We start from the raw sequence: 27,908 nt of genomic DNA, 5'->3' as shown, positions 1-27,908 counted from the left end.
CAAGTTAATATGAACTGATGCTTCCCTTTATGGGAGGTGAGGACACTTGAATGTTGCATAACAAAAACATATTTACATAGTGTGCACATTTTTAATAAAAGTAGAGAACAGTTACTAACTATGAAATACAACTACCCGAATGGGTATACTATCTGTTACGTGCAAATCAAGCATTTTATTACTTTTATTCTTCTTTCATCCAACCCCCGCGGGTTACTTTATTTTCTCTATTTTATCAAGACATCAATACTCATTATCGGCTATATTGAAACATTCTGACTGAATTCAAATTTCGGTTTCCATTACTATATTTACTATGTAAACTCTATAATATACTCTGTCAATGTACAACTAGCAAACATTCCCTTTAAGGGTTTAAATAATACTCAAGTCTTTCTTAATGAGGTAGTGCAACGTAGCAGTCACATTAATATTCAAGTCAATTAAAACTTTAGAACAGCAGCAATAGTAACTTTCACAAAGCAGTCTCTTCAAAAGCTTCTTTTGTAAAACCAGTAGGAAGCACCTTTAAGAGGCGCCAACTATTTACAAGCAAGTACGGCCCTACCCACGCCGGCAAGTGGGTAGAACCAAGGTGCACCTTGTGGGTGCCAACTATGTGCAATGGAAAGTTTGTGGACCATTCACTGTCCATGATCCAAATGTCCTTGAAGCAAAACGAAACTCTGTAAACAGAGGATCCCTTTAAATGAGGGACCCCTTTGAATGGAAACCTGGTCAGGATTAACGAACTTTTAAACTGTAGCAGTCATTTTTAAAACTTGCAGCAATGGATTAACTTTTAACTATGTACAGTCACATCACTTTTCTCACTTTCTTTTATGCTTGCTGGGCCAGGGGCCACTGTCTCTCCATATCAGAGTCATGGTCCCAGGGAACATAGCAATGGCCCCAATCAGATCGGAGGGCTGATGGCCCTCATAAAGGTCCTTACTTCCTCGGTGTTCCAGCTACCGGGCTTCTGCGCCTCAGAAGGAGGCAGCCTGTATAGGGCTGGTCCCCTTCTGGTATCCTCTCCTTTGCTATGACTTCCTTCACGCTCGCTGCAATATAGTTCTGCCTTCTGTGTCTCTTTCTAGGAGCTGAAGCACTGAGAGCATGCACAGCTCCGTGTCCTTTCTCCTTCGTTCACTGACAGGATCCCACCCCTGTCAGGGACCAACTAACTGAGCTGAGCTCAGCCAGCAACTAACTCACTTTCCCTACAGGCGACCAGTTTTACCTATGTGGGGAGTGACCTAATAAATAGGAGCAGAAGCTCCCCCTGGTGGCCTGGAGTGTGAAATGTGTTGCATGTTTGTGATACCTGGATGCAGTTATCCTTCTTTGCCTCCAAACATATTATCACGCTCCCCGAGAGGAAAGCAATACCACTGCGATGACCAGGACCCTGGGGCGCCGCACACACACTGTAGCAGCTGCAACTGCTGGGTGTTGCGCTGCGCTCCGTGAGACCCAACTGCTCTGAACTGAGGTGACGTCAGTAAGATTATCTCAGTTTACAGTGCCCGGTTCTCATGAGGGCAGCACCACTGTGAACTGAGAAAATCTTACTATAGGGTCATCTGAGTTCAAAGCAGCTGATGCTCTTGCTGCACAGTGCCAATGCCGGACTGAATGAATGTGAGTCTGGCACTCATCAGTCCGGCAATAGAGCTACCGTGAGATACAATGACTGTCATCTCAGGTAACCTTAAAGGTTTCCAGAGTTCACAGCCACCAGGTCTCCCTAAAGCTGAGAGGCTTGGAAACCTTAAGGGAGACTTTAAGGGAAACTTTGTTTACTCGAGTTTCCAGCTCCTGGAATGCTTGGAGGCTGTGAAGTAAGGTTACCTTGGGTGTGTATTTTATTGTACTTGTTATTAAATAAACAAATGATAAAAACTATATAGAGTCCCCTCTATTTTAAGAACCAGCCAAAGGAAAACAAACAGCTGGGGGCTGGCATTATTATTCTGTGAAGGGCCAATATCAGCGTCGGACTGGAGCACCTTGGGCCCACCAGAGAAAATCATTCTTGGGGCCCACTATGTAGTAACATAGAAGTAGATACAAGACCACTAATTGTGCGGTAAAAAGCGCTAATATCAGGGTATAATATAAGGTAGTTCACGTCTTAATAATGTAGCAAGGTTTGGGGTAGCCCCCTCACAGAATATAATGTAGCCCCCTCATAAAATATAATGCGGTCCCCTCTCATAGAATATAATGCAGCACCCCACAAAATATAATGCAACCCCTGAGGTATGACACAGTCCCCACCATAGAATATAATGTAGCACCCCCATAGGGTATAATGCAGCCCCCCTCATATAGTATAATGCAACCCACCACAGAATATAATGCAGTCCCCTGAGAGAATGCAGTTCCACCACAGAATATAATGCAGCCCCCCATAGAGTATACTGTAGCCCCCTCATATAGTATGATGTAGCCCCCATAATATAATGTAGTCCCCTGAGAGAATAATGCAGCCCCACCGCAGAATATAATGCAGCCCCCCCCATAGAGTATACTGTAACCCCTCATATAGTATGATATAGCCCCACAGAATATAATGTAGCCCCCCAGGGCTGTATTTAGAGTTTCTGCTGCCCTAGGCACTTTTAGTGCTGCCTCCCTCATTGGTGAGTATGACACTATCGGCAGTGACTTTGGCAAGAATCGCTGATGTGAAAGTCGCCTTTTGCAGCAGATCGGGCAGTTTTTCTGCATCTGCCGCGTAACGGATCACTTACAGCAACACTGCGTTCAGCCTCATTCATTCCCTATGGGATTTGCGGCACTTGCCGTGATCTGGCAAATGCGGTACCATACCTCCCAACTTTTGAAGGGAAGGAGGCATAAAGTTTGCGGCGCGCGTAGTGCGCCGTGGCAAATTTTAGGCCACGCCTCTGACCACACCCATTTCACAACTAGTCACACCCATATCCACATCCCAACCACAGCCATTTAGCACTGCTGATCACACTGTTTCATATACAACAATTATAAACCCCCCAAAAATGGCCACACATAATAGCCACACATGATGCTCCATACTGTATAATGACCTCACATGATTCTCCATACTGTATAATGGCCACATATGATGCTCCATACTGTATAATGGCCACATATCATGCTCCATACTGTATAATGGCCACACATAGCGCTCCATACTGTATAATGGCCACACATGATGCTCCATACTGTATAATGGCCGCACATGATGCTCCATACTGTATAATGACCGCACATGATGCTCCATACTGTATAATGGCCACACATGATGCTCCATACTGTATAATGGCCACACATGATGCTCCATACTGTATAATGGCCACACATGATGCTCCATACTGTATAAAGGGCACACATGATGCTCCATACTGTATAATGGCCACACATGATGCTCCATACTGTATATTGGCCACACATGATGCTCCATACTGTATAATGGCCACACATGATGCTCCATACTGTATAATGGCCACACATGATGCTCCATACTGTATATTGGCCACACATGATGCTCCATACTGTATAATGGCCACACATATGGTTCCCAAGTGTTTTGGGATGATTCTCCTATAAATTCACAGAGATAATACAGTTCAGTAAAGTAAACCAGATCAGCAGAATATGTGCACAAGTCAATGAGAATATAGATCTGATGTATGAGAGGCAAAGACCGACCAGACTCCTTTAAATTAGTGCAGATCAACAAACCAAGTCAGCAGAGTATGTGCACAAGTCTATGAGAGTATCAATCTGATGTGTGAGAAGTTAAGACCGACCAATCACACATATAGAGTCTTAAGAAACAGCTAGGAATCCACTGTGAGAGACAATGATCCCAAAAGAATGAACCCCCTTTGAATTAGTCACTTAGCAACTGGCGCAGAGGGGGGCCAGTGGAGAAAGGAAGGGGGGTAATAAGCTGCAGTCCCCTATATAATATATTGTTCCCAGGAGCACTGTGAGGGAGGCCAGGAGACAGAACCAGCAGCGCCGACTGTAAGCTGTTGTCCCCACTTCCTCGGGGTTATCAGCCACAGCCGGGTCGTTGCAGCCGCGCCGCTGTTAGTTAGTTGCCGAGTGCTGGTCCCGGGACTCCTTACCTCAGTGTAGGAAGTCTCTTGGAGTGTAGCTCTCAGCCCCTCCGCCGGTCGCATTCCTGGGAGTTGCTCTGGTCTGTGTCCTCTGGAGAACCTCCGGTCACCACCACCTTCTTCTTATGGCGTCCTCACCGCCCGTCCCGCCACTTTGTATAGTGCGGCGCCGCCATGGCTCCTCCACTTCGGACCCTCGCCGCTGTACCTTGTTGTTGCCGGTCGCCTTGATCCCCGCCAGCTGCCGATCAGAGGCGGTTTAAGGTGCCGCGCTCCTCCTCTGGAGTTCAGTGCCTGTAGTCGCGCTTTACGGCCGGCTTGCTTACCGGTGCGATAATAAGCGGTATCCCGGCTCCTTTGTTATGTGAGCTGCAGCGGCCGCCGCGCTCAGTGCTGCTGACAGGTTGGAGCAGGGACTCACCGCGCGCCTTACTTGTGGCTCACACGCCTCTGCAGTGGGGGCCCTAGTCAGCTGCTGGACTATGCCAGCAGGTGTCAGTGCCTGGGCCCACCGGAGAATCCTCCGGTTCTCCGGTGGGCCAGTCCGAGCCTGGCCAATATCCATAAAGACTCACAGCCCATTAATAACAGCTCACAGCTGTCTGTGTAGCCTTGACTGGTTATTAAAATGCATGGAACCCCCCAAAAAATGTCCTGGTGTCCCCCCCCATATTTAATAACCAGCAAAGGCTAAACAGACAGCTGCAGACTGGGAAGGGGCGATGGGTATTGGTTCCCTCCCAGACTAAAATCACCAGCCCTCAGCTGCCCCAGAAATGATACATTTATTAGATGCGCCAATTCGGGTGCTTAGCCTCAGCTTTTTCCACTTGCCCTGATGCATTGGCATTGCTGAGCAATGACAAATATTACCACACAGCCCGGCAACCAGCTCACACGCCTGCGTATGACTGAAAGTGACGTCATTAAAGTTACCGCCAGTCACATGCAGCGGGGCCTCATGCTCAGCTCATTGTGTCCTGGATACCAGGCTTAGCAGTCGCATTAGCTATGTCACTGTTCTGTAATGGATCCAGATATAGCAGCATTGGAGCTTGTTGTGGGGCATATGAATTATTAGCGAACAGGTGAGTATAACTTTTAATTTTTTATTTTTACATTAATAAATGGATATAAGAGAGTCGGAGAGTGTTTATTTCAATTAAAGGACTTTTGTCTATGTCTTTATGATATTTGACAACAGGGTTAGTAATGGGGGTGTCGCTTTACTAATGCCCTGGGCTTGGTGTCAATGGACAAAAAACTGCTGACGTTAACTCCAAAACTATTGCCCACTTGCCAACACACCAGGGCAAGTGGGAAGAGCCTGGCAAAGCATCAGAATTGGCACATCTAATGGATGTCCCTTTTCTTGGGTGACTGTGGGCTGCTATTTTTAGGCTGGGTAGGGCCAATATCTATTACCTCTTCCCAGTCTTAGAATACCAGCCCTTAGCTGTCAGTTTTAGCTGGTTATCAAAAATGGGGCAGACCCCATGCTGTTTTTCTTATTTATTAATTTAAATAGTTTAAAAAACGGCATGGAGATTCCTCTATTTTTGATAACCAAACAAGATAAAGCTGACAGTTGAGGGCTGCAACTCGCAGCTGTCGACTTTACCTGCATTTGTTATCAAAATAGGGGAGACCCCACATCTTTTTTTTACATACTGCATTGGCCAATCTCAGCCATGACAATACTTGACATGGCTGTTATTGATCCGGAAGTGCCCACATCGTAAAAGCTTGTTGATTGGCTGTGCTGCAACCTTTCAACAAGCTTTGCTTCGTCTCCCGAACTCAAACAGTAACATGGAGATCTGGGAGAAGTCAGTGTTCGAGATCCATGCATGGACACTAGGTGTCCGTACGGACCCAGAACATTACAGTTCGAGTTCGCCCATCACTAATCCTAAAGATAGGCCATCAATACTAAAGTAGTAGACAACTATAAATAAAAATAATCTTTATTTACAGTGCCTACAAGTAGTATTCAACCCCCTGCAGATTTAGCAGGTTTACACATTTGGAATTAACTTGGCATTGTGACATTTGGACTGTAGATCAGCCTAGAAGTGTGAAATGCACTGCAGCAAAAAAGAATGTTATTTCTTTGTTTATTTTTTATTTAAATTGTGAAAAGTCTTTTCAGAGGGTCATTTATTAATCAACCCCTCAACCCACCAGAATTCTGTTTGGTTCCCCTAAAGTATTAAGAAGTAGTTCAGGCACAAAGAACAATGAGCTTCACATGTTTGGATTAATTATCTCTTTTTCCAGCCTTTTCTGACTATTTAAGACCCTCCCCAAACTTGTGAACAGCACTCATACATGGTCAACATGGGAAAGACAAAGGAGCATTCCAAGGCCATCAGAGACAAGATCGTGGAGGGTCACAAGGCTGGCAAGGGGTACAAAACCCTTTCCAAGGAGTTGGGCCTACCTGTCTCCACTGTTGGGAGCATCATCCGGAAGTGGAAGGCTTATGGAACTACTGTTAGCCTTCCACGGCCTGGACAGCCTTTGAAAGTTTCCTCCCGTGCCGAGGCCAGGCTTGTCCGAAGAGTCAAGGCTAACCCAAGGACAACAAGGAAGGAGCTCCGGGAAGATCTCATGGCAGTGGGGACATTGGTTTCAGTCAATACCATAAGTAACCTACTCCACCGCAATGGTCTCCGTTCCAGACGAGCCCGTAAGGTACCTTTACTTTCAAAGCGTCATGTCAAGGCTCGTCTACAGTTTGCTCATGATCACTTGGAGGACTCAGACTGACTGGTTCAAGGTTCTCTGGTCTGATGAGACCAAGATCGAGATCTTTGGTGCCAACCACACACGTGACATTTGGAGACTGGATGGCACTGCATATGACCCCAAGAATACCATCCCTACAGTCAAGCATGGTGGTGGCAGCATCATGCTGTGGGGCTGTTTCTCAGCCAAGGGGCCTGGCCATCTGGTCCGCATCCATGGGAAGATGGATAGCATGGCCTACCTGGAGATTTTGGCCAAGAACCTCCGCTCCTCCATCAAGGATCTTAAGATGGGTCATCATTTCATCTTCCAACAAGACAACGACCCAAAGCACACAGCCAAGAAAACCAAGGCCTGGTTCAAGAGGCAAAAAATCAAGGTGTTGCAGTGGCCTAGTCAGCCTCCTGACCTTAACCCAATTGAAAACTTGTGGAAGGAGCTCAAGATTAAAGTCCACATGAGACACCCAAGGAACATAGATAACTAGGAGAAGATCTGCATGGAGGAGTGGGCCAAGATAACTCCAGAGACCTGTGCCGGCCTGATCAGGTCTTATAAAAGACGATTATTAGCTGTAATTGCAAACAAAGGTTATTCCACAAACTATTAAACCTAGGGGTTGAATAATAATTGACCCACACTTTTATGTTTAAAATTTATAAAAATTTAACTGAGCAACAAAACTTTTTGGTTTGTAAGATTTATGCATCTGTTAATAAATCCTGCTCTTGTTTGAAGTTTGAAGGCTCTAACTTATTTGCATGTTATTAAATCTGCAGGGGGTTGAATACTACTTGTAGGCACTGTATATAGCGCCAACATATTCCGCAGCGCTTACCAGTTTAGCAATTTCAAACGCAAGTCATACTGTAAGTAACAACGTTAACAATACAATAATTAAAGCACAATAAGACGACCCTACTCATGAGAGCTTACAATCTACAATGAGGTGGGGGAGATAGAAAGTACAGGTGTGTATTTACAAGGATGTATTTACAATCATGGTCCAGCCATCTTCAGGGGGTGGGGGGTAGATGGAGATAGTGAATGGGCTACACACACACACAAACATAAAATGACTTTTTATTAGGGAATGTGATAGGCCGCTCTGAACAAATATGTTTTGAGAGCGCGCCTAAAACTGTGCAAATTGTGAATGGTCCTAATATCTTGGGGTAGAGCATTCCAGAGGATTGGCGCAGCGCGGGTGAAGTCTTGGAGTAGGGAGTGGGAGGTACGGATTAGTGCAGAGGTTAGTCGAAAGTCATTTGCAGAGCGCAGCGGTTGGCTAGGCCGATAGACAGCAATAAGGGAGGAGATGTAAGGGGGTGCTGCACTGTGGAGAGCTTTGTATTTCCTAATTATTTATCAAATATTTGTACTAGTTGTACTAATTGTGTGCATGACATTGCACCAATCCTTATAGGTTTAACTTTTGAATAATATTACTATCAATTATATGGATATACTGTGTACATATATGCATTTTTTACACATACATACCTGTCATCATCATTCTTTGGAATTCTGCCATCTGGTGGTTACTTTGTGTATTATCTTCATTATTTTGTATCTCTCATTGGTCTCCCCTTATTTTCATTGTTTTTTTATTTTAATTATCAAATTAAAAAAAAAAAGTGTAGTTGCGTACTTCCATAATATATTTATTGTTTATATACTCTTGTCTGATTCATGGTTATTTTGGAGTAACACTGATATGATGTTCTTTGTTTATTGTGTATGCTCTTAATTACATTGGAATTACTTTTTGGATTATAGGCTTCAATCATATTTTAAAAATGGTATATTTTTCCATAATGTCCAGGGACTTCTCCTAGTGGCGCTCACACTGAGCCATGGACGTTTGTGGTTGTAGAAGATCCAGAGGTGAAGCATAAGGTTAGAGAAATTATTGAAGAAGAGGAAGAGATAAACTACCGAAAACGAATGGGAGACAAATGGGTTAATGATCTGAAAAAATTAAAGTAGGTTGTCATAAAAGGTGTATTTTTGTAATCTTTAATGTTGTTTAATGTTTATTCCTTATTCTTTTTATCACATATGCGTACTGTTAGTGTTCCAAAGTGTCCTTGGATAAATTGACAGTACACATTTCTAGAGCACAGCTTATACTCTAGATCAGGGGTGTCAAACTGCATTCCTCAAGGGCTGCAAACAGGTCATGTTTTCAGGATTTCCTTGTACTGCACAGGTGATAATTTAATCACCAACTCATTATTTGTTTAGGTGATTAAATTATCACCTGTGCAGTACAAGGAAATCCTGAAAACATGACCTGTTTGCAGCCCTCGAGGAATGCAGTTTGACACCCCTGCTCTAGATGGTATGTTGCATACTGTGCACCTATACTACATTGAGTACCCACATCATTTGCCATCATTTGCCCACTTAGATCCAAACAATGCTAAAGTGTTGTAGTTTGTTCAAATAACATTTATTCATATTGCTCCCACACAGTAATTAAATGACCAGAGATTGACATATTGTGGCCAAATGATGCTAAGCAATTCACACATATTGTCCTAAAAACAGTCCCTAAAGAATGCCATGCAGTATCTACACAGTGTTGTGACGGAGTGCATAATTTAAAGTGAATCTATCAGGAGGAACAACCCTACTAAGCCGTCTATATGGGCATGCAGGACATAGGAAGCTGCATAAAAAGATACCTTAATATCTGTCTCCAGTAGGGTTGAGCGAAACGGGTCGAACATTTTCAAAAGTCGCCGACTTTTGGCTAAGTCGGGGTTTCATGAAACCCGATCCGACCCCTGTGCGGGGTCGGCCATGCGGTACGCGACTTTCGCGCCAAAGTCGCGTTTCAATGACGCGAAAAGCGCCATTTCTCAGCCAATGAAGGTAAACGCAGAGTGTGGGCAGCGTGATGACATAGGTCCTGGTCCCCACCATCTTAGAGAAGGGCATTGCAGTGATTGGCTTGCTGTCTGCGACGTCACAGGGGCTATAAAGAGGCGTTCCCGCCGACCGCCATCTTACTGCTGCTGATCTGAGCTTAGGGAGAGGTTGCTGCCGCTTTGTCAGAAGCAGGGATAGCGTTAGGCAGGGTCCATTAACCACAAAACCGCTTGTGCTGCAGCGATTTGCACTGTCCAACACCACCCTCGGTGTGCAGGGACAGTGGAAGTTTTTTTTTTTTTTTTTTTTTCCCCTCAGCGCTGTAGCTCATTGGGCTGCCCTAGAAGGCTCCCTGATAGCTGCATTGCTGTGTGTACGCCGCTGTGCAAACCAACTGCTTTTTTCAAAGCACAAATCCTCTTGTTCCTTCCTTTCTGCACAGCTATCTTTTTTGTTTGTCCACACTTTTTATTTCATTTGTGCATCAGTCCACTCCTTATTGCTGCCTGCCATACCTGGCTGAGATTACTGCAGGCAGGGAGATAGTAGCTGCCTGCCATACCTGGCTGAGATTACTGCAGGCAGGGAGATAGTAATTGTAGGACATTCCCTGTTTTTTTTTTTTTTTTTTTTTTGGTGGGAGATTAAGATTGGCAATTTGGCATTTCTGCTAGAGTGCCATCCCTGTGTGTGCCATCTCTCTCACATAGTGGGCCATAGAAAGCCTTTTCATTTTTCTGTATTTTTTTTTGTGGGGTGTATAAATTCTCCCTGATAAAAATACAGTGGGAGATTAATATTGGCCTTTGGGCTTGTGTGCCAGTCCTGAGTGTGCCATCTCTCTCACAAATAGTGGGCCATAGAAAGCCTATTTTATTTTTTTTGGGGTTTTATAAATTCTCCCTGAAAAAAAGGGAGATTAATATTGGCCTCTGGGCTTGTGTGCCAGTCCTGAGCGTGCCATCTGTGCCAGCCCTGAGCGTGCCATCTCTCTCACAAATAGTGGGCCATAGAAAGCCTGTTAATTTTTTTTTTTGGTTTTATAAATTCTCCCTGAAAAAAAGGGAGATTAATATTGGCCTCTGGGCTTGTGTGCCAGTCCTGAGCGTGCCATCTGTGCCAGCCCTGAGCGTGCCATCTCTCTCACAAATAGTGGGCCATAGAAAGCCTATTTAATTTTTTTTTTTGTTTTATAAATTTTCCCTGAAAAAAGGGAGATTAATATTGGCCTCTGGGCTTGTGTGCCAGTTGTGAGCGTGCCATCTGTGCCAGTCCTGAGCGTGCCATCTCTCTCACAAATAGTGGGCCATAGAAAGCCTATTTAAATTTTTTTTTGGTTTTATAAATTCTCCCAGAAAAAAAGGGAGATTAATATTGGCCTCTGGGCTTCTGTGCCAGTCCTGAGCGTGCCATCTGTGCCAGTCCTGAGCGTCCCATCTCTCTCACAAATAGTGGGCCATAGAAAGCCTATTTTATTTTTTTTGGGGGTTTTATAAATTCTCCCTGAAAAAAAGGGAGATTAATATTGGCCTCTGGGCTTGTGTGCCAGTCCTGAGCGTGCCATCTGTGCCAGCCCTGAGCGTGCCATCTCTCTCACAAATAGTGGGCCATAGAAAGCCTATTTATTTTTTTTTTTTGTTTTATAAATTTTCCCTGAAAAAAGGGAGATTAATATTGGCCTCTGGGCTTGTGTGCCAGTTGTGAGCGTGCCATCTGTGCCAGTCCTGAGCGTGCCATCTCTCTCACAAATAGTGGGCCATAGAAAGCCTATTTAAATTTTTTTTTGGTTTTATAAATTCTACCAGAAAAAAAGGGAGATTAATATTGGCCTCTGGGCTTCTGTGCCAGTCCTGAGCGTGCCATCTGTGCCAGTCCTGAGCGTCCCATCTCTCTCACAAATAGTGGGCCATAGAAAGCCTATTTTTTTTTTTTTTTGGGTTTTAGAAATTCTCCCTGGAAAAAAAAAGGGAGATTAATATTGCCCTTTGGGCTTGTGTGCCAGTACTAAGCGTTCCATCTCTCTCTCTCTCTCTCTCAGTCAGTGGGCCATAGAACGCCTATTTTTGGTTTTTTTTGTTTTCTAAATTCTCCCTGAAAAAATCATTTTATTTTATTTGGTTTCTAAATTCTTCCTGATAAAATCACATTTTTTTTATTATTTTTTTTTCTAAAGTCTCCCTGAAAAAAAAAAAAAAAACAGTGGGAGATTAATATTGGCCTTTCTGCTTGTGTGCCAGTCTTGACTCCTGGGTGCGTCATCTCTCAGTCAGTGGGCCATAGAACGCCTATTTTTGGTTTTATTTGTTTTATAAATTCTCCCAGAAAAAATCATTTTATTTTATTTGGTTTCTAAATTCTTCCTGATAAAATCACATTTTTTTTATTATTTTTTTTTCTAAAGTCTCCCTGAAAAAAAAAAAAAAAAACAGTGGGAGATTAATATTGGCCTTTCTGCTTGTGTGCCAGTCTTGACTCCTGGGTGCGTCATCTCTCAGTCAGTGGGCCATAGAACGCCTATTTTTGGTTTTATTTGTTTTATAAATTCTCCCAGAAAAAATCATTTTATTTTATTTGGTTTCTAAATTCTTCCTGATAAAATCACATTTTTTTTATTATTTTTTTTTCTAAAGTCTCCCTGAAAAAAAAAAAAAAAAACAGTGGGAGATTAATATTGGCCTTTCTGCTTGTGTGCCAGTCTTGACTCCTGGGTGCGTCATCTCTCAGTCAGTGGGCCATAGAACGCCTATTTTTGGTTTTATTTGTTTTCTAAATTCTCCCTGAAAAAATCATTTTATTTTATTTGGTTTCTAAATTCTTCCTGATAAAATCACATTTTTTTTATTATTTTTTTTTCTAAAGTCTCCCTGAAAAAAAAAAAAAAAAACAGTGGGAGATTAATATTGGCCTTTCTGCTTGTGTGCCAGTCTTGACTCCTGGGTGCGTCATCTCTCAGTCAGTGGGCCATAGAACGCCTATTTTTGGTTTTATTTGTTTTATAAATTCTCCCAGAAAAAATCATTTTATTTTATTTGGTTTCTAAATTCTTCCTGATAAAATCATATTTTTTTTATTATTTTTTTTTCTAAAGTCTCCCTGAAAAAAAAAAAAAAAAAACAACCAAAAAAAACAGTGGGAGATTAATATTGGCCTTTCTGCTTGTGTGCCAGTCTTGACTCCTGGGTGTGCCATCTCTCTCTCTCTCTCTCTCTCTCTCTCTCTCTCTCCAATTGTGGTCCATAGAAAGCCTATATTTTTTTTCCTTGATTTGGGTTCTAAAATCTACCAGAGAAAATAACTACATCAATCATTGGTAGAAAAATATTGGCCTCTGGGTTTGTGTGCCACTCCTGACTCCTGTGTGCGTCATCTCTCAGTCAGTGGGCCATAGAACGCCTATTTTTGTTTTTATTTGTTTTATAAATTCTCCCTGAAAAAATCATTTTATTTTATTTGGTTTCTAAATTCTTCCTGATAAAATCATATTTTTTTTATTATTTTTTTTTCTAAAGTCTCCCTGAAAAAAAAAAAAAAAAAAAAAAAAACAGTGGGAGATTAATATTGGCCTTTCTGCTTGTGTGCCAGTCTTGACTCCTGGGTGTGCCATCTCTCTCTCTCTCTCTCTCTCTCTCTCCAATTGTGGTCCATAGAAAGCCTACATTTTTTTTCCTTGATTTGGGTTCCAAAATCTACCAGAGAAAATAACTCCATCAATCATTGGTAGAAAAATATTGGCCTCTGGGCTTGTGTGCCACTCCTGATTCCTGTGTGCGTCATCTCTCACTCAGTGGCCCATAGAAAGCATATAGTTTGTTACATTTGTTTTCTAAATTCTCCCTGCAAAAATCTTTTTTTTTTTTTGGGGGGGTTTCTAAAGTGTTCCTGAAAAAAATAAAAATAAAAAAAAAATAATAGTGTGACATTAATATTAACATTTGTGCTTCAGTGACAGTCCTGCGTGTGGGGCATCTCTCTAATTTGCAGCCACCAAAAAAAGAGTGTGTAACATTGGGCCTGATTTTCGCTGTGGTCTCACCAACCTGTAAAGGGGTAGCTAAATCATACTGAAGTTATAGCTCACCGTGTAAGTTGTGTGACTGCAACAAATAACGTTAGTTTGGTTACGTTTTTAAAACAATGAGGAAGTCTAGTGGAAGAGGTCGTGGCCGGGGGCGTTCATTGTCAGCTGGTAATGAGGGTAGTGGTAGTGGTGGAGCATCAGGTGGTCGTGGGGGAAAAAATATTGCACCTAAGTCTGGAGCTGTGGAGCCAGGTTCGTCGTCCGGCTACACAAGGCCTCGAACGCTCCCTTTTCTGGGATTAGGAAAACCGCTTTTAAAGCCGGAGCAGCAAGAGCAAGTTTTGGCTTATCTTGCTGACTCAGCCTCTAGCTCTTTTGCCTCATCTCGTGAAACTGGTAAAAGTAAAAGCAGCGCGTCGTTAGTGGATGTTCACGGTCAGGGACAAGTCACTTCCTTGTCCTCTTCAGCAAAAACAACAACAGAGAAGAATGCAGCAGGCGACACAACGGGTTACTCCATGGAGCTCTTTACACATACCGTCCCTGGCTTAGAAAGTGAAGCAGTTAACAGTCCATGCCCATTACAAATTGAATCTGACATGGAGTGCACTGACGCACAGCCACAGCCAGACTACTATGCTGGTCCTTTGACTCAGACCACAACATTGCCCTCGCAGGGTGCTGATCAAGAATCAGACCCTGATGAGACTATGTTGCCCCATCACGAACGCTATACCACCGAACGACACGGTGACACAGACGAAGTTGCGCAGGAGGTACAAGAAGAGTTATTAGATGACCCAGTTCTTGACCCCGATTGGCAGCCATTGGGGGAACAGGGTGCAGGCGGCAGCAGTTCTGAAGCAGAGGAGGAGGAGGGGCCGCAGCAGGCATCAACATCGCCACAGGTTCCATCTGCCGGGCCCGTATCTTGCCCAAAACGCGTGGCAAAGCCAAAACCTGGTGGAGGACAGCGTGGCCATCCGGTTAAAGCTCAGTCTGCAATGCCTGAAAAGGTATCCGATGCTAGAAAGAGTGCAGTCTGGCATTTTTTTAAACAACATCCAATTGATCAGCGCAAAGTCATCTGTCAAAAATGTTCTACTTCCTTAAGCAGAGGTCAGAATCTGAAAAGTCTCAATACTAGTTGCATGCATAGACATTTAACCACCATGCATTTGAAAGCTTGGACTAACTACCAAACGTCCCTTAAGGTTGTTGCACCCTCGGCCAATGAAGCTAGTCATCAACGCAACATCCCTTCCGGCAGTGTAGGACCACCATTTAGCGCACCACCTGCTGTATCTGTGCAGGTATCTTTGCCAGGCCAAAGCAGTCAGGGTCAGGGAATCACCAGTTTCGTAGTAGGAAACACTGCATCTAGGGCACCGGCGGCAACAATACCATCTCCCACCGTCTCTCAGTCTGCCATGTCCACCGGCACCCCCGCTAGTTCCACGATCTCCAGCTCTCCAGTCCAGCTCACCCTACATGAGACTATGGTTAGAAAAAGGAAATACTTAGCCTCGCATCCGCGTACACAGGGTTTGAACGCCCACATAGCTAGACTAATCTCGTTAGAGATGATGCCCTACCGGTTAGTTGAAAGCGAAGCTTTCAAAGACCTGATGGACTACGCTGTACCACGCTACGAGCTACCCAGTCGACACTTTTTTTCCAGAAAAGCCATCCCAGCCCTCCACCAGCATGTTAAAGAGCGCATCGTCCATGCACTCAGGCAATCTGTGAGCACAAAGGTGCACCTGACAACAGATGCATGGACCAGTAGGCATGGCCAGGGACGTTACGTGTCCATCACGGCACACTGGGTAAATGTGGTGGATTCAGGGTCCACAGGGGACAGCAAGTTTGGGACAGTTCTGCCTAGCCCACGGTCTAGTAAACAGTTGTCTGTAGCCGTTCGCACCCCCTCCTCCTCCTCCTCCTCGTCCTCCTGCAGAAGCAAGAGCTCGTCCACAGACCGCAGTCGCACAAACACTCCATCCGCACCTGCCACTGTTGCACACCAGGTCTCCCATTATGGGGCAGCTACTGGCATACGTCAGCAGGCTGTATTGGCTATGAAGTGTTTGGGCGACAATAGACACACCGCGGAAGTTCTGTCCGAGTTCTTGCAGCAAGAAACGCAGTCGTGGCTGGGCACTGTAGATCTTGAGGCAGGCAAGGTAGTGAGTGATAACGGAAGGAATTTCATGGCTGCCATCTCCCTTTCCCAACTGAAACACATTCCTTGCCTGGCTCACACCTTAAACCTGGTGGTGCAGTGCTTCCTGAAAAGTTATCCGGGGTTATCCGACCTGCTCCTCAAAGTGCGTGGACTTTGCGCACATATCCGCCGTTCGCCTGTACACTCCAGCCGTATGCAGACCTATCAGCGTTCTTTGAACCTTCCCCAGCATCGCCTAATCATAGACGTTGCAACAAGGTGGAACTCAACACTGCACATGCTTCAGAGACTGTGCGAACAGAGGCGGGCTGTTATGTTTTTGTGGGAGGATACACATACACGGGCAGGCAGTAGGATGGCAGACATGGAGTTGTCAGGTGTGCAGTGGTCGAAGATTCAAGACATGTGTCAAGTCCTTCAGTGTTTTGAGGAATGCACACGGCTGGTTAGTGCAGACAACGCCATAATAAGCATGAGCATCCCCCTAATGCGTCTGCTGATGCAAAGTTTGACGCACATAAAGGATCAGGCGTCTGCACCAGAGGAAGAGGAAAGCCTTGATGACAGTCAGCGATTGTCTGGTCAGGGCAGTGTACATGACGAGGTACCGGGCGAAGAGGAGGTGGAGGATGAGGAGGATGATGGGGATGAGTATATTTTTAATGAGGAAGCTTTCCCGGGGGCACGGGAAATTGGTGGCGTGGCAAGGCCGGGTTCTGGTTTTTTGAGGGACACAAGTGACGTAGATTTGCCTGCAACTGCCCCTCAACCAAGCACAACCGCAGATTTGACAACGGGAACTTTGGCCCACATGGCGGATTATGCCTTGCGTATCCTCAAAAGGGACACACGCATTACAAAAATGATGAACGATGACGATTACTGGTTGGCCTGCCTCCTTGATCCTCGCTATAAAGGCAAATTGCAAAATATTATGCCACATGAGAACTTGGAACTAATATTAGCAACAAAACAATCAACTCTTGTTGACCGTTTGCTTCTGGCATTCCCTGCACACAGCGCCCGTGATCGTTCTCACACGAGCTCCAGGGGCCAGCAGACCAGAGGTGTTAGAGGGGCAGAAATCAGAAGTGGCGTTGGCCAGAGGGGTTTTCTGACCAGGTTGTGGAGTGATTTTTCTATGACCGCAGACAGGACAGGTACTGCAGCATCAATTCAAAGTGACAGGAGACAACATTTGTCCAGTATGGTTACAAACTATTTTTCATCCCTTATCGACGTTCTCCCTCAACCGTCATTCCCATTTGATTACTGGGCATCCAAATTAGACACCTGGCCAGAATTGGCAGAATATGCATTGCAGGAGCTTGCTTGCCCGGCAGCTAGTGTCCTATCAGAAAGAGTATTCAGTGCTGCAGGTTCAATACTAACAGAAAAAAGGACTCGTCTGGCTACCCAAAATGTAGATGATCTAACCTTCATTAAAATGAACCACAACTGGATTTCAAAATCTTTTGCCCCACCCTGCCCGGCTGACACCTAGCTTTCCTATGAAAAGGTCTTGCCTGTGGACTATTCTGAATGACTTTTCCAATCTCGTAATTTTCTTCACCTGATTGTCCAGCATACGACATGTTTCCACCTCACGAAATGGCCAAACTCCCCACACGGGGCCGTGCTATCGCCACTTTGCGCTTGGACCCTTGAGAGTGCTGTTTGTCTGAAGAGGTGGGTGTGGCCGCTTTTGGTCGACGGCACTGCCACTGGGTCCCTCATAGTACAATAAAGTGTCTCTGGCGGTGGTGGTGCGCACCCAACGTCAGACACACCGTTGTAATATGAGGGGCCCTGTGCCTGTAACGCCGGCCACAAGACAGTTCCCCCCCCCCAGCTCAAACAGTGCTCTACCACTAGCAAAATTATCTCTCACAGCTTCACCAATGTGTAGTCTAGGCGCTGACATCCTTCAATGCCTGGCACTGACAATACCATTGTTTTGACATTTTTGTTATGTTAGGCCTTCGAAGCCTGTCTGCGGTCCCTTCTTTCTACAACTACTACACTGACCAGGCCACTGCTGGCCGTGTTACCCTGGGACCAATTTAAAAATGCCTACAGTCAGCCCAATTTTGTTATGTTAGGCCTTCGAAGACTGTCTGCCGTCACTCCTTCCACTAGACTTCCACTGACCATACACTGCTGCCCATGTACCCCTGGAACCAATTTAAAGTGCCTACAGCCAGCCCAATTTTGTTATGTTAGGCCTTGGAAGCCTGTCTGCGGTCACTCCTTCCACTAGACTTCCACTGACCAGACCACTGCTGCCCGTGTACCCCTGGAACCAATTTAAAAGTGCCTACAGCCAGCCCAAGTTTGTTATGTTAGGCCTTGGAAGCCTGTCTGCGGTCACTCCTTCCACTAGGCCTCCACTGACCACACCACTGCTGTCCGTGTACCCCTGGAACCAATTTAAAATTGCCTACAGCCATGTGTTATTATTTTAGGCCTTCGATGCCTGTCTGCGGTCACTCCTTCCACTAGGCCTCCACTGACCACACCACTGCTGTCCGTGTACCCCGGAACCAATTTAAAATTGCCTACAGCCAGCCCAATTTTTTTATTTTAGGCCTTCGATGCCTGTCTGCGGTCCATTCTTTCAACTACTACTACACTGACCAGGTCACTGCTGCCCGTGTACCCCTGGAACCAATTTAAAATTGCCTACAGCCATGTGTTATTATTTTAGGCCTTCGATGCCTGTCTGCGGTCACTCCTTCCACTAGGCCTCCACTGACCACACCACTGCTGTCCGTGTACCCCTGGAACCAATTTAAAATTGCCTACAGCCAGCCCCATTTTTTTATTTTAGGCCTTCGATGCCTGTCTGCGGTCCATTCTTTCAACTACTACTACACTGACCAGGTCACTGCTGCCCGTGTACCCCTGGAACCAATTTAAAATTGCCTACAGCCATGTGTTATTATTTTAGGCCTTCGATGCCTGTCTGCGGTCACTCCTTCCACTAGGCCTCCACTGACCACACCACTGCTGCCCGTGTACCCCTGGAACCAATTTAAAATTGCCTACAGCCAGCCCAATTTTTTTATTTTAGGCCTTCGATGCCTGTCTGCGGTCCATTCTTTCAACTACTACTACACTGACCAGGTCACTGCTGCCCGTGTACCCCTGGAACCAATTTAAAATTGCCTACAGCCATGTGTTATTATTTTAGGCCTTCGATGCCTGTCTGCGGTCACTCCTTCCACTAGGCCTCCACTGACCACACCACTGCTGCCCGTGTACCCCTGGAACCAATTTAAAATTGCCTACAGCCAGCCCAATTTTTTTATTTTAGGCCTTCGATGCCTGTCTGCGGTCCATTCTTTCAACTACTACTACACTGACCAGGTCACTGCTGCCCGTGTACCCCTGGAACCAATTTAAAATTGCCTACAGCCAGCCCAATTTTTTTATTTTAGGCCTTCGATGCCTGTCTGCGGTCCATTCTTTCAACTACTACTACACTGACCAGGTCACTGCTGCCCGTCTACCCCTGGAACCAATTTAAAATTGCCTACAGCCATGTGTTATTATTTTAGGCCTTCGATGCCTGTCTGCGGTCACTCCTTCCACTAGGCCTCCACTGACCACACCACTGCTGTCCGTGTACCCCTGGAACCAATTTAAAATTGCCTACAGCCATGTGTTATTATTTTAGGCCTTCGATGCCTGTCTGCGGTCACTCCTTCCACTAGGCCTCCACTGACCACACCACTGCTGCCCGTGTACCCCTGGAACCAATTTAAAATTGCCTACAGCCAGCCCAATTTTTTTATTTTAGGCCTTCGATGCCTGTCTGCGGTCCATTCTTTCAACTACTACTACACTGACCAGGTCACTGCTGCCCGTGTACCCCTGGAACCAATTTAAAATTGCCTACAGCCATGTGTTATTATTTTAGGCCTTCGATGCCTGTCTGCGGTCACTCCTTCCACTAGGCCTCCACTGACCACACCACTGCTGTCCGTGTACCCCTGGAACCAATTTAAAATTGCCTACAGCCATGTGTTTTTATTTTAGGCCTTCGATGCCTGTCTGCGGTCCATTCTTTCAACTACTACTACACTGACCAGGGCACTGCTGGCCGTGTACCCCTGGAACCAACATCAGAAAATATAAAAATAAGTATTTTGCTTATAAAAAAGAAAATACTGGTGAGATATCAAATGCAGACATTTTAACATTAAAAACAAACACACAACTAAAATCTGGTACAGTACTAAAAATGGCCACCAGCTACAATTACTTTCTCCTGCAAGTAGTTAACTGAAAGTTTTTTTAAATTGAAAACACACATATGGCATCCACCGAGTGTTGTCCTGTCGCGTCTTCTTTATATTATTGCCGAGAAGATGCAAAATAATGAAAATAATAAAATCATTAATTACCAAAATAATAGAGAAAGTCAACACCACATTGCAAATAAACATTCATTCCAAATAAAGAAGCAGGGCGCGTCCGAGGGTGAGTATATACCTAATAAGAATCTAATCACCCTCGGACGCGCAATGCTTATTTCCAACAGCCTTCCTTCCTAAGAATCAGCCCTTCCGTCGTGTAGAGAGACGTTGTGTTACACTCCAAGGTGTTCCCCAGGTTGCCTTTCCTGAGCTTCGATCTTCCGGCTCTCGTTTAGTAGTTCTTGGAAACTACACTGCATTAGGCCTTCAAATTGGGTATGGGGTGTAGAGAGAGGGTGTGTTACACTCCAAGGTGTTCCCCAGGTTGCCTTTCCTGAGCTTCGATATTCCGGCTCTCGTTTAGTAGTTGTTGGAAACTACACTGCATTAGGCCTTCAAATTGGGTATGGGGTGTAGAGAGAGGGTGTGTTACACTCCAAGGTGTTCCCCAGGTTGCCTTTCCTGAGCTTCGAAATTCCGGCTCTCGTTTAGTAGTTGTTGGAAACTACACTGCATTAGGCCTACAAATTTGGTATGGGGGAAACATTGGCGCATCTGCGGTCCCTCCTTCCTCTAGGCCTCCACTGACCTGTCTACTGCTGCCCGTGTTCCCCTGGAACCAATTTTAAATTGCCTACAGGCAGCCCAATTTATTATGTTAGGGCTTCGAAGCCTGTCTGCGGTCCCTCCTTCCACTAGGCCTCCACTGACCTGTCTACTGCTGCCCGTGTACCCCTTGAACCAACATCATAAAATAAAAAAAAAAGGATTTTGCTTATAAAAAAGAAAATACTGGTGAGATATCAAATGCAGACATTTTGACATTAAAAACAAACAAACAGCTAAAATCTGGTACAGTACTAAAAATGGCCACCAGCTACAATTACTTTCTCCTGCAAGTAGTTAACTGAAAGGTTTTTTAAATTGAAAACACACATATGGCATCCACCGAGTGTTGTCCTGTCGCGTCTTCTTTATATTATTGCCGATAAGATGCAAAATAATGAAAATAATAAAATCATTAATTACCAAAATAATAGAGAAAGTCAACACCACATTGCAAATAAACATTCATTCCAAATAAAGAAGCAGGGCGCGTCCGAGGGTGAGTATATACCTAATAAGAATCTAATCACCCTCGGACGCGCAATGCTTATTTCCAACAGCCTTCCTTCCTAAGAATCATCCCTTCCGTGGTGTAGAGAGACGTTGTGTTACACTCCAAGGTGTTCCCCAGGTTGCCTTTCCTGAGCTTCGATCTACCGGCTCTCGTTTAGTAGTTGTTGGAAACTACGCCGCATTAGGCCTTCAAATTGGGTATGGGGTGTAGAGAGATGGTGTGTTCCACTCCAAGGTGTTCCCCAGGTTGCCTTTCCTGAGCTTCGATCTTCCGGCTCTCGTTTAGTAGTTCTTGGAAACTACACTGCATTAGGCCTTCAAATTGGGTATGGGGTGTAGAGAGAGGGTGTGTTACACTCCAAGGTGTTCCCCAGGTTGCCTTTCCTGAGCTTCGATATTCCGGCTCTCGTTTAGTAGTTGTCGGAAACTACGCTGCATTAGGCCTACAAATTGGGTATGGGGTGTAGAGAGAGGGTGTGTTACACTCCAAGGTGTTCCCCAGGTTGCCTTTCCTGAGCTTCGATATTCCGGCTCTCGTTTAGTAGTTGTCGGAAACTACGCTGCATTAGGCCTACAAATTGGGTATGGGGTGTAGAGAGAGGGTTTGTTACACTCCAAGGTGTTCCCCAGGTTGCCTTTCCTGAGCTTCGATCTTCCGGCTCTCGTTTAGTAGTTGTTGGAAACTACGCTGCATTAGGCCTTCAAATTGGGTATGGGGTGTAGCGAGAGGGTGTGTTACACTCCAAGGTGTTCCCCAGGTTGCCTTTCCTGAGCTTCGATCTTCCGGCTCTCGTTTAGTAGTTCTTGGAAACTACACTGCATTAGACCTTCAAATTGGGTATGGGGTGTAGAGAGAGGGTGTGTTACACTCTAAGGTGTTCCCCAGGTTTCCTTGCCATTGCTTCGGTCTTCCGACTCTCGTTTAGTAGTTGTAGAAAAGTACACTGCATTAGGCCATACAAAATGGGTATGGGGTGGAGAGAGATGGTGTGTTACACTCCAAGGTGTTCCCCAGGTTGCCTTTCCTGAGCTTCTATCTTCAGGCTCTCATTAAATTGTGGTTAAATGGAACAACTGCATTTGGCGTACTAGTTGGTTTGGGGCCTACTATCGGTGTCTGCCACTCCTTGCTGTTCTCCTCCACTGAACAAAGCTGTGCCGCCTGTTTACTACGGTTGCCAATTTTGAACTGCATTTCGACTACTTACTGATTTGGCCCTACTCTCTGTGTCAGCCTCTCATTCCAGTTGTCCTCCACTGCAATGCCCCCTGGTTATTCCTGTGTTACCAATTTTGAACTGCATTTAGCCCACTTTCTTCTTTGGGCCTATATCTGTGTTTCCACTTCATCGTGCCCATTGCCCAGCCAGTGATAGATGAGTCTGCTGGTACATTGACCCATAACGCAACATTCCCCGTGCACGCTACACAACAACATTGTGACCCTGCTGAAAGTCAGGTTGCTCTTCCCGCATACCATACCACCTTACACGGGGACAAAGAGGAAGGTGCAGATGAAAGTGCAGGTTCCTTCATCAGGTGGGGGGAGGAATACTAGTTGGCGACGTCACTGGCACAGGGCCTCTCATAGTACGCAAAAGTGTTGCTGCCGGTGGGAGGCGCCCCCGCCGTGCAAACACACCGCTGTACTTTGAGGGGCCCTGTGCCAGTGCCAATGCCAACGAGTGGGCCCCCCCTGCTTGCTCAGGTTCACAGCACTTGCAAAGTTGAAATACTTACCTCTCCCTGCTCCACTGCCGTGACGTGGTCCAGATTTCCTGGGCCCACTAATTACTTGAACCAGCCCTACCCCCCACAACTTTAGCCAAATGACCCCCAATTTCAAATGCCTTCCAATTATTATAAGGTAAATTACGCTTGACAAGCTTCATTAAGAAGAATGGATGGTTTTGACATTAAAATGGGCACTCTAGGTGTTTTCCTGGCCCCCACTCACTGCCGACTATGCTGCCCCATTGACTTGCATTGGGTTTCGTGTTTCGGTCGATCCCGACTTTACGTCATAATCGGCCGATTTCACTCGACCCGACTTTGGACATAGTCGGGTTTCGCAAAACCCGGCTCGACTCTAAAAAGGTCAAGGTCGCTCAACTCTAGTCTCCAGAGTTTACTTTAAGTAAAAGGGGCATAACCACTGTGAGACATGTAGATCAGGGGAGCAGACTGTCAGTCATTACATGTCTCACAGTGGTAATGCCTTCTTTCATTTAGAATAAGCTCTGGAGGCAGACTAAGGAGGAAATCTGTGTCTGGCCCTTAGGTCTTAGCAGCTCATTTACATATAGATATAAATGATTTCTTTGTAATAAGACTTTAGATTGCATATATCAATGTGTCATCTTATTCACCTTCCTATGAGCTGCATGTCCATATATATCTCTGGAAAAAATTAAGAGACCACCACATCAAAACCCTGTTATGGGCAGCCCAATCTCCAGACCTGAACCCCATCGAAAACCTCTGGAATGTAATCAAGAGGATGATGTGGATAGTCACAAGTAGAGTTGAGCGACCTTGACCTTTTTAAAGTCGAGCCGGGTTTCGCGAAACCCGACTATCTCAAAAGTCGGGTCGAGTGAAATCGGCCGATTATGACGTAAAGTCGGGATCGACCGAAACACGAAACCCAATGCAAGTCAATGGGGCAGCATAGTCGGCAGTGAGTGGGGGCCAGGAAAACACCTAGAGTGCCCATTTTAATGTCAAAACCATCCATTCTTCTTAATGAAGCTTGTCAAGCGTAATTTACCTTATAATAATTGGAAGGCATTTGAAATTGGGGGTCATTTGGCTAAAGTTGTGTGGGGTAGGGCTGGTTCAAGTAATTAGTGGGCCCAGGAAATCTGGACCACGTCACGGCAGTGGAGCAGGGAGAGGTAAGTATTTCAACTTTGCAAGTGCTGTGATCCTGAGCAAGCAGGGGGGGCCCACTTGTTGGCATTGGCACTGGCACAGGGCCCCTCAAAGTACAGCGGTGTGTTTGCACGGCGGGGGCGCCTCCCACCGGCAGCAACACTTTTGCGTACTATGAGAGGCCCTGTGCCAGTGACGTCGCCAACTAGTATTCCTCCCCCCACCTGATGAAGGAACCTGCACTTTCATCTGCACCTTCCTCTTTGTCCCCGTGTAAGGTGGTATGGTATGCGGGAAGAGCAACCTGACTTTCAGCAGGGTCACAATGTTGTTGTGTAGCATGCACGGGGAATGTTGCGTTATGGGTCAATGTACCAGCAGACTCATCTATCACTGGCTGGGCAATGGGCACGATGAAGTGGAAACACAGATATAGGCCCAAAGAATAAAGTGGGCTAAATGCAGTTCAAAATTGGTAACACAGGAATAACCAGGGGGCATTGCAGTGGAGGACAACTGGAATGAGAGGCTGACACAGAGAGTAGGGCCAAATCAGTAAGTAGTCGAAATGCAGTTCAAAATTGGCAACCGTAGTAAACAGGCGGCACAGCTTTGTTCAGTGGAGGAGAACAGCAAGGAGTGGCAGACACCGATAGTAGGCCCCAACCCAACTAGTAGGCCAAATGCAGTCTAACATTAACAACTACTTAACGAGAGCCTGAAAATGGAATTTCAGGACAGGAAACCAGGAGAACAGCAAGGAGTGGCAGACACCGATAGTAGGCCCCAAACCAACTAGTACGCCAAATGCAGTTGTTCCATTTAACCACAATTTAATGAGAGCCTGAAGATAGAAGCTCAGGAAAGGCAACCTGGGGAACACCTTGGAGTGTAACACACCATCTCTCTCCACCCCATACCCATTTTGTAGGCCTAATGCAGTGTACTTTTCTACAACTACTAAACGAGAGTCGGAAGACCGAAGCAATGGCAAGGAAACCTGGGGAACACCTTGGAGTGTAACACACCATCTCTCTCCACCCCATACCCAATTTGAAGGCCTAATGCAGCGTAGTTTCCAACAACTACTAAACGAGAGCCGGAAGATCGAAGCTCAGGAAAGGCAACCTGGGGAACACCTTGGAGTGTAACAAACCCTCTCTCTACACCCCATACCCAATTTGTAGGCCTAATGCAGCGTAGTTTCCGACAACTACTAAACGAGAGCATGAAGATCGAAGCTCAGGAAAGGCAACCTGGGGAACACCTTGGAGTGTAACACACCCTCTCTCTACACCCCATACCCAATTTGAAGGCCTAATGCAGTGTAGTTTCCAAGAACTACTAAACGAGAGCCGGAAGATCGAAGCTCAGGAAAGGCAACCTGGGGAACACCTTGGAGTGGAACACACCATCTCTCTACACCCCATACCCAATTTGAAGGCCTAATGCAGCGTAGTTTCCAACAACTACTAAACGAGAGCCGGAAGATCGAAGCTCAGGAAAGGCAACCTGGGGAACACCTTGGAGTGTAACACAACGTCTCTCTACACCACGGAAGGGCTGATTCTTAGGAAGGAAGGCTGTTGGAAATAAGCATTGCGCGTCCGAGGGTGATTATATTCTTATTAGGTATATACTCACCCTCGGACGCGCCCTGCTTCTTTATTTGGAATGAATGTTTATTTGCAATGTGGTGTTGACTTTCTCTATTATTTTGGTAATTAATGATTTTATTATTTTCATTGTTTTGCATCTTCTCGGCAATAATATAAAGAAGACGCGACAGGACAACACTCGGTGGATGCCATATCTGTGTTTTCAATTTAAAAAACCTTTCAGTTAACTACTTGCAGGAGAAAGTAATTGTAGCTGGTGGCCATTTTTAGTACTGTACCAGATTTTAGTTGTGTGTTTGTTTTTAATGTTAAAATGTCTGCATTTGATATCTCTCCAGTATTTTCTTTTTTGTAAGCAAAATACTTATTTTTATATTTTCTGATGTTGGTTCCAGGGGTACACGGGCAGCAGTGCCCTGGTCAGTGTAGTAGTAGTTGAAAGAATGGACCGCAGACAGGCATCGAAGGCCTAAAATAAAAAAATTGGGCTGGCTGTAGGCAATTTTAAATTGGTTCCAGGGGTACACGGGCAGCAGTGGTGTGGTCAGTGGAGGCCTAGTGGAAGGAGTGACCGCAGACAGGCATCGAAGGCCTAAAATAATAACACATGGCTGTAGGCAATTTTAAATTGGTTCCAGGGGTACACGGGCAGCAGTGGTGTGGTCAGTGGAGGCCTAGTGGAAGGAGTGACCGCAGACAGGCATCGAAGGCCTAAAATAATAACACATGGCTGTAGGCAATTTTAAATTGGTTCCAGGGGTACACGGGCAGCAGTGGTGTGGTCAGTGGAGGCCTAGTGGAAGGAGTGACCGCAGACAGGCATCGAAGGCCTAAAATAATAACACATGGCTGTAGGCAATTTTAAATTGGTTCCAGGGGTACACGGGCAGCAGTGCCCTGGTCAGTGTAGTAGTAGTTGAAAGAATGGACCGCAGACAGGCATCGAAGGCCTAAAATAATAACACATGGCTGTAGGCAATTTTAAATTGGTTCCAGGGGTACACGGACAGCAGTGGTGTGGTCAGTGGAGGCCTAGTGGAAGGAGTGACCGCAGACAGGCATCGAAGGCCTAAAATAATAACACATGGCTGTAGGCAATTTTAAATTGGTTCCAGGGGTACACGGGCAGCAGTGGTGTGGTCAGTGGAGGCCTAGTGGAAGGAGTGACCGCAGACAGGCATCGAAGGCCTAAAATAATAACACATGGCTGTAGGCAATTTTAAATTGGTTCCAGGGGTACACGGGCAGCAGTGCCCTGGTCAGTGTAGTAGTAGTTGAAAGAATGGACCGCAGACAGGCATCGAAGGCCTAAAATAATAACACATGGCTGTAGGCAATTTTAAATTGGTTCCAGGGGTACACGGACAGCAGTTGTGTGGTCAGTGGAGGCCTAGTGGAAGGAGTGACCGCAGACAGGCATCGAAGGCCTAAAATAATAACACATGGCTGTAGGCAATTTTAAATTGGTTCCAGGGGTACACGGGCAGCAGTGGTGTGGTCAGTGGAGGCCTAGTGGAAGGAGTGACCGCAGACAGGCATCGAAGGCCTAAAATAATAACACATGGCTGTAGGCAATTTTAAATTGGTTCCAGGGGTACACGGGCAGCAGTGACCTGGTCAGTGTAGTAGTAGTTGAAAGAATGGACCGCAGACAGGCATCGAAGGCCTAAAATAAAAAAATTGGGCTGGCTGTAGGCAATTTTAAATTGGTTCCAGGGGTACACTGGCAGCAGTGGTGTGGTCAGTAGAGGCCTAGTGGAAGGAGTGACCGCAGACAGGCATCGAAGGCCTAAAATAATAACACATGGCTGTAGGCAATTTTAGATTGGTTCCAGGGGTACACGGGCAGCAGTGGTGTGGTCAGTGGAGGCCTAGTGGAAGGAGTGACCACAGACAGGCATCGAAGGCCTAACATAACAAAAATGT

At 45.6% G+C, this 27,908-nt stretch overlaps 1 protein-coding gene across 1 annotated transcript in view; it reads left to right on the top strand.

Annotated features, from left to right (window-relative positions):
- IYD (iodotyrosine deiodinase) overlaps window positions 1–27,908 on the top strand; it is a 114,342-nt gene that overhangs the window by 37,196 nt on the left and 49,238 nt on the right. Inside the window, exon 3 of the mRNA XM_069769147.1 lies at window positions 8,692–8,851. Coding sequence (XP_069625248.1) covers window positions 8,692–8,851 — 160 coding nt within the window. The remainder of the gene's footprint in view (window positions 1–8,691; window positions 8,852–27,908) is intronic.

This window comes from Ranitomeya imitator, chromosome 5, assembly GCF_032444005.1.
Source record: "Ranitomeya imitator isolate aRanImi1 chromosome 5, aRanImi1.pri, whole genome shotgun sequence".
NCBI lineage: Eukaryota > Metazoa > Chordata > Amphibia > Anura > Dendrobatidae > Ranitomeya > Ranitomeya imitator.
The sequence above is the reverse complement of the archived record's forward strand: the minus strand, read 5'-3'. Positions and strand labels throughout refer to the sequence as shown.